General features: G+C 32.2%; 1 protein-coding gene across 1 annotated transcript; it reads left to right on the forward strand.

Moving 5' to 3' along the window:
• Nucleotides 1-172: 172 nt before the first annotated feature.
• Nucleotides 173-8,089, forward strand: LOC143913877 (uncharacterized). Its single transcript, XM_077433914.1, has 7 exons — nucleotides 173-228; nucleotides 3,662-4,126; nucleotides 4,199-4,339; nucleotides 4,413-4,966; nucleotides 7,641-7,697; nucleotides 7,775-7,843; nucleotides 7,925-8,089. Exons 2-5 carry the CDS (start codon nucleotides 3,722-3,724, stop codon nucleotides 7,672-7,674), a joined length of 1,134 nt encoding a protein of 377 aa, XP_077290040.1. The 5' UTR covers nucleotides 173-228; nucleotides 3,662-3,721; the 3' UTR covers nucleotides 7,675-7,697; nucleotides 7,775-7,843; nucleotides 7,925-8,089.
• The last annotated feature ends 7 nt before the right edge of the window (nucleotides 8,090-8,096 follow it).

Consider the following 8,096-nt stretch of genomic DNA (forward strand, 5'->3'; position numbering starts at 1 on the left):
CGGTTACATACAATTTTTTTGCAATCAATTGTATGTAATGTATGTATGTATACATATGTTTACATGATCGTCTATATTTCATGTTGCACACGGCATTAGTAAATCAAGTATTGGAGAATGTATGTTTGAGAGCCATAGGTCAATAAAGAATCAGGTTTTTCCTGATGATCTCAGTAAATGTTGTTCCATAGCGCGAGGAGGACTGTCAACAGTACGAGTTTGTGCAAGGTAAAAACTATTTGTATATATATATAAAATAATATTAACAACTTAAATGTAAAAATTGTGTTACGTATGAAATAAGACCTTTAAAAAGAATATATTTTGGAAACGTTTGTGATATCGTTTAGGAAACGTTTTATAACAAGTGAAACTAAGAAAAACATTGTAAAAAAAATTCATGTTGAAACTGTTAAATAATGTATAAAATATAACGTTCAATTGATATATAAAATCACAAGATGTCTACCTTACGTACATATCCACTTAAAAATACAGTGTGACAATAGTTGCAAAAAGCTGATCGATTATAATAATAATTGTCAACTTGAGTACATAGTTCGGTGTTAAAATTTGAAAATTTGTGATGCCATAAGGTAAAAAATATTTTGAAATGAAAGTTAGACACTGTTATACAACCAACGTTCTTTGTCAACGTCATTTTGGTTTCCAACGTTCCCATTTTTTTTAAACGAAATATTTTATAAAAGGTACATATTGAAGAATAACATAAAATTATATTTACAACACATACGTTTAATATTATTTTATGTTCAAAATACATAAAATTAAATTTGCAAAAGGAATATGTTATAGTAGAACATAGATAGTTACATATGTACTTTAAAAAATACCGTAAAAGAAAATCAATAAACTTTCATTTATTCCATTTCATTTTAAACTCAATACTTAATATCTAATAGACATAATTTTAAACGATGCGATGCAAACGATCGAAAAGCGCCAGACAGACTGAACCACAGATTAACGACACGTGTAATTATGCGTGCGCACTACTCGCACTTACACTAAACGAAATCTACCCGAAGTCCCGACATACCTACCCTGTATAAGTTCTGTGCTTCTGATACTTTAGTTCCGAATTTTTCCTTATTAAATTATTAAAAACTCCAACGCAATTTTAATAATTACCATTTTAATTGCATATGTGCACATCGAAAGGTTACTCTCCATCTGATGTGCAATTTTTCATTCGTGAAGTCGAGAATTGCGTTTAAAGCAGCCATCCAGCTAATCTGTGGTTCAATCTGTCTGGCGCTTCTCGATCATTTGCACCAAACCCGATTAAATGACGCTCCAAGATGGCAATAGTACCCTAAATTACAATGATATGTTAAAGTGACTAGAATTAGTGTACCATTACAACACATGTGATGTACATACATAATCATATAAACATGTGCATGTGCATTAGTTGCCGACTACTGGATTTATTAACGTCACAATGAAAGATGGTTTCGGGCTTGTATAATATATACATATGTACGGAAGGCGTAATTTTGCATTTTACGTCTTACATCATTTTCACAGCATGTGATATAAATCAAGACAGTTTTTTCCGCGTTCGTCCCGCCATAATTGACAATTGATAGTATGTATGCGATTGCATTTATGCATTTCTCTGGATGGGTAGATGAAATTAGGAAAATGTGTGTGGTGAAATGGATTAGTGTTGTGCAAAACAGAGACAAGTGGAAGCATGTTGGAGAGACCTCCATCCAGCAGTGGATGGTGAATGGCTGTAGGTACATAGTATGTAGTAAATAGTCTAACTAATAATCGAGATAAATCGCATCGAAGTAACTATTGCCAAAATGCCAGATCGTGAGTGCAATATTAATAAGTTTTGCAATGTTCACTTTTATACAACATCAATTTTAGAAACTCGTTTTCGATGCAAAAAAGCGTTTCAGCGATTTTTTTCATCACGTCCTGAATTTACAGGATGATCAATATAACGGTGATCAAATGCATGACAAAAGGACATTATTTACTATGAATTTTATATATGTTTTAAAGTTCATTTTATTTATTTTACATACTATTTCAAACTGTTTGCGAATTGTGTCCAGTGTTGTGATCTATAAGTTCAAATGTCGCTGTGCGAACTTGTCGCTGTGTTCAATAGTCATGTCAGTGGCTTGGTGCACAGATATTGTATGCCCATTTTTGAATTTGTATCGAATTTTAAGATTGTAGATGCTGGAATAATTCAGGTTTTTCCTTTCAAAATAAATTTATGTGCCTTACGGCACAAACTCCGAGTTGATGGAGACTCAAAAAATTATAAAATAACTGAGCGTGTACAAGTTCTAAGATTAGGAGTGGAGGTAGACGCGTGTTTGAGTAAATCTCAGGCATACACGTGTACTTGAATTGTTCCAGAATCTACAAACTTAAAATTCGATACAAAATCAAAAATGGACATACAATATCTGCGCACCAAGCCATCGATGTGTTCAACCGTTGTGCCTTCAATCGTGTGTTATCTTGTCTTCAATTAACGTAACTAGTAAATCATGTCTTACACCGAATAACGTTTAAAAGTGACTTATGTACTACATATACATATTTTATTTTATTGTTACAATCAATATACACTCGTCATTACAGATCGATCCAATGCGACGAGTGTACGACAACGGTCAGAAATACAATAATACATATACAATCAGAATACATAGCATATAACAATTAATCAGTACAGAAATAATAATCATAGACACATCTATGGATTATTTTTTGATTTTTGTGTACAATTATTATTACAATTTTTATACATATAATAAACACGAAATTATAGAGATGTCTATAGAGATATCTATAGATTTCAGATTACTGTGCATAATTTTTACAAATTATACACACAGATTTTGTGACAACAGGAAATGATCTAATACCAATTTTCAGGAATCGTTTCAACTATGATCAGATAAAATTGGCAAACTCTGATAGAGAAACGATCGATTTGGAGTCACAAAACCCCCAAACCTAACCAACAGTTTGACGAGGACACGAACCTTCGACCTCAGTGGTGCTAAATATATACGCTACCATTAAGCCAAACTGCTGGCTTATATATGTATGAACATACAGGGCAGGCTCGTAGCGTGTGCGAAGTGTTCGGCACATACAGGCGCCGTAAAGAAAAACGCGCCTAATATAATTATAATATTTAGAAAAATACATATGTTATAATATTTTCAAATATTTCAAACTCACGTCATAATTTTATGCATTAAAGAGGAAAAAAACGACATTGATGCAAAGGTAATTAAGACGGAATGAAATTGTTATCTTGAAAAATTGTAGTAATTAATACAGAATCAATTATAAATGGATTTACGACTCTAACCTCCAAGAACTGTTTCCAAATTAATTAATTGCATTGAGAATACGATCGACACTTTTCAAAGTAATTTTAAATTAATAATTGAAAGAAACTAGAATGTAGAAGGAAATTATATATATGTACATATGCATACATATGTATGTATGTACATGTAAATACTAATTTTATTATTAGACCGGTGTGACGCTTTGGGGCAACCTGTCAGGTCACACTGGTCATTTTATTGTTGTTATTATTTTAAAATAACAATAAATTAAATAAATAAATAAATTATCTTTTCAATTTCAGATCAACGAAATATAAGTTACTTGTTATTCGGGTTGCGAGTTATCAAATAAAATAAAAACAATGGTAAAAATAAATACAGCACATTTGAAGTTGGTCTTGTGGTGTATTTTTATTAACACACAAGTGTCGACATCTGCCCATATCCCGGAAAATGAAACCTCAACAGAAAAACAAAAATCAGATAACTCTCGACAGACTCAATATGACGACTCCTTGCTGTTTCAGAACAATGATGATGATGGAATAACGCTGGAAAAATTAATCATTGATAACTATAGTAAAAACGATACTATTTGTCTTTCTCAAAATAAATTTTTCGTAGATGGCAAGTGTCACAGTCTTGCCTCACAAGGACCTTGCCCTATAGGGGAATGGTTAGTTTTAGATAAAAACGCTGATTACTCTCGAGTAGAGTTACCAATAAGACCTATTTGTAAAGCGAAACCATGTACAGAGAGAAACGAAGTAATATATTTGTTTGTTACATACATATAACTAAAACGTTGTTTTTCATAATATAATTACCTTTTATTCTAGATTTGGTGGCCTGACCAGAATAAATGTTTACAAAAATCCCTAATCAAATCTCAATATTGTCAAAGCAGCTTCAAAGAAGTGACTTCAAAACCATTTGGTGAAGGGTCATGCACTTGCATCGACAACTTTGGCATATTTGAAGTAAAATTTTTAACCCAATCTTCCAAAATATTTTAGTATGATCAAATTTCACATTCACTATGAAATTTTTTAGAATGGAAACCAATGCCACGAGTATTATCATCGAGGACCTTGTAAAAATTCTGAAGTGGTAACTTACAACCAATATTCTGGCTATGCAGTATGCACAGTTGACAAGTGCTTGGTAGAAAACAGAAAATCGCTCTCCAGACGCTCAATAGTCGATTATCCTCTGAAGGACCCACATCACGTTGGTCTTAATAAAAATACAAATAAAAATGTTGTAACTGAAAAAGATTCAGAATATGTATTTGTCGTAAAACGGAGTAAAAGGGCAGGTGGTGAGAAAGAAATATATGCACCTATGATAGACGACGATAAATGTTATAAATTAGGTTCTTCAGATCCCTGTGTGACATACGGTCTACAGTCCAGATTCATCGTCGATCAGGTTTCACATGTTCCCACATGTAGTACAATGAATTCACAACTCAATTTGATAGATGCACCATTAATTTGCCACCTAGACAATATTACTGGAGAATGTAGAAAAAGTGCTAGAATACAGCAAAGGGGCTCAATAGCTTTCCATTTGAAACTTGGCAGGTCGAGCTACAAAAAGTCGAGGTAGGCTAAATGAGGTCATTGACCACATTTGTATGACTTTTGTGATGATTAAACTATGTACATATGTTGTCAAACTTCAAAATATCGCAAGGGTATTTTATATCATCATCTAGTCATTCACCACCCACCGCTGAAAAAACACCTCTCCAAAAAACCGCTTCCATTTGTCTCTGTTTTGGGCAACTCTCATCCATTTAATTTAACGCATTTTTCTAATTTAATCCACCCATCTTCCTTGTGGACTACACTTTTGACTATTTCCTTTCACCCATTGACATTCTCTTGGGTAACATTCTAGCACATTTTTTGTCCACCTTTCGTCTTATGTATGTACATGTTACACCGAATCCGTGAAATTGTCTATTACACGCATTCGGCAAGAGAATTGCCGAATGCGTGAAAAATGCAAGCACGTTGCCCAGTTCATGGATTCGGCAAATTCTTTGGCGAATGCGTGTAATCGGCAAGAATTTGTCTGCTCAAAGCGTGGAGTCGGCAAATAGACAGCAACGCTCTAGTGTTGTTTTTTAGAACTGGACAGCGTGTTATATTATAAGCAACTGTCAAAGTGACAGCTGAATAAGGATGTTTAATTTACATATTATTATGTATAATATGACTACATACATATGTTTCGATCATCTCATATGACTTATACATAAATTAATGCTATTTTTATACATTTTGATCAATATTTTAACAGTAGGAATTTTATACCTTGTGAAGAAAAAGTATTATATTTTAAATATTTAATTTCATTGCACAATGTCCCAGGACATAGCTCCAGGCCACACCGACCAGACCAAATGTATGAAAATCTGAGCGACTAATAAATCACCGGGTGTGACATAATATGTAAATTACATAATAATTCGGCAAAGAATTTGCCGAATCCGTGAACTGGGCAACGTGCTTGCATTTTTCACGCATTCGGCAATCCCCTTGCCGAATTAGACAATGCTATTTGAAGACGTGGGTATTTATTTGGCTTACTTCAGATAATCATGAAAAAACAATTACTTAGTTATTAAGGGGGTATTCTAGTCTAGAGGCATGAATTTTAGGTATTTTTTCAGGTGCAATAAAAAAAACCAAAAATAATTTTAGTAGCCATTATTTTACAAAATATTTATTAATGTTTGAAGAATACAAAGAAAAAAAAATCAAAGGAAAATATTCAAAATTCAAAAAGTTACAGGCTGATGAAGTGAGGGGTCTCGAAAAAACGGTGCGCCCTGGTTGACACGATTCCAACCCTCCTAGTATTCCAAAATCAAAAAAGCAAGTTAATTCTTAATCCAAACAAATGCTGCTATGGCATGAATTACGGAAAAGTCAAACAAAATTTTTTTCGCAAAATAGCAGCTGTTTGAAATAAAAAGTCTATTTTTTACCAGTTTTTTTGACTTTTCCGAATTTTTTAAAAATAGTAAAAATTTTGAAGAGAAAAAAAGAATTTTGTCATAGTTCTAGTTCATGCGATAGAGGAATGTATAGAGAAGGCTCACACCAAATTTCAAGTAAATTGGTCCAGTAGAACTTGAGATATCATGTCAACCGTCTCGAAAAAAGTAGTTTCGAGAAAAACGCGTTTAAAGTTACGTGCCGGTCAGATGCCACGTCACTAAAGCAGCTATATCTCCGAAAATAATTTGAATTTTGAAAAATCCTCTTAAGGACATATTCTCAAAGGTTTAAGCTTTGAAAATATGAAAGAAAAAAAAATCGATTTCTTCAAATTTCTAGACTAGAATACCCCCTTAAGAAGAAAACAATCTTGTAAGATCTACAAAGACCTTAAATGACACGCACTAACCTATGTACATAGAACATAAAAATTACGTTACTTTAGTTATAAATAAAATGTGATATCCAACACTTACTTTTAAATACATTTACATATATTTGTAGTCAAAGTATTCGTCATAACGTGACTCTTGCCAAGATTTATTCATAAATAAAAAAAGGATTTATCTTATATGTTTGGAATATTTATGTATGAAAAGAAATTTTTTGAAAATGTTTACTGACTGAGAAAATATATTAAGGATTATTATATCATTTAACTGTCTTATTATTACAAAATCTATATGTATATGAACATACATATATACCTGATGTTCATTTCAATATCCGGTGTGCGCAGAAATGGAGATGGACAAACGTGTATATTTGTAGCTATAGAAATATAACTATTTTGGAGGTAAATCAGTAGGCGTAAAGCCTCGTCTCCTTTCACCAATACTGGTCTGACCATTTAGAGTAGCTTTGATCGTCAAGTTTCATCATAGCTTATTTTAAATTTTGCATATACATAATTTTAAGATTTCAACACAGATTTCCATACAGGCGTTGAGTCAGTTGTGAGCGAAGTGTCGACCATTTCGGTTTAACAATTACATATTATTAAGATTGTCGAGGATGAAAGTTACAATAATAATCTTTTTAATCTGGAGCGTCTTATGCATATCAATATGTGAAAGCTACGGTGCAATTATTTCATCTTATCGAAATCGACAGTATGATATTAGGCGACAATATCAAGCGAAATTTTCACACAACTGCAATCCAACATCGAAACGTAAAAAAAATCTTAATTCAAGAATTGAAAATTATATTAATAACATTAACCAATGAATTAAATATGTATGTAAGTATCTACAAAACATTTCAGCACTCACCTTGATCAGAAAACTGCAGCTGTATAATACACCGAAAAATTCCAATAGAGGTATTTTATAAACTATGTTCTTTATTCGTTAAATTTCATATTAAACTTTTTCTTATTAATTTATATTCTATCATTAGATTATCTGCCACCAAAAACATCATCGGCTCATCTTATGTGGAATAGATATGATGCAGACGGTGCTTATGGTAAGTTTAATGATGATGTTACTAAATAACATTCAATTACTAAATAAATATTTATGTACATATGTATATATTTGTTTACAGCTCAGTTACTTTTTCCACGAGTCACTCCTTTATTTGCGAAATTCATTCACGGAGATATTACGAACGAAATGAAACCGAAGCACGATTGTAAAGCTTTCGCTTCATTAAAATTGTTGAAAAATTCACAAAAATACAAAAAGATCTTGTAAATAAATTCAAAACGACAATAATA

The sequence above is a fragment of the Arctopsyche grandis genome, chromosome 6, assembly GCF_051622035.1.
Source record: "Arctopsyche grandis isolate Sample6627 chromosome 6, ASM5162203v2, whole genome shotgun sequence".
Classification (NCBI taxonomy): domain Eukaryota; kingdom Metazoa; phylum Arthropoda; class Insecta; order Trichoptera; family Hydropsychidae; genus Arctopsyche; species Arctopsyche grandis.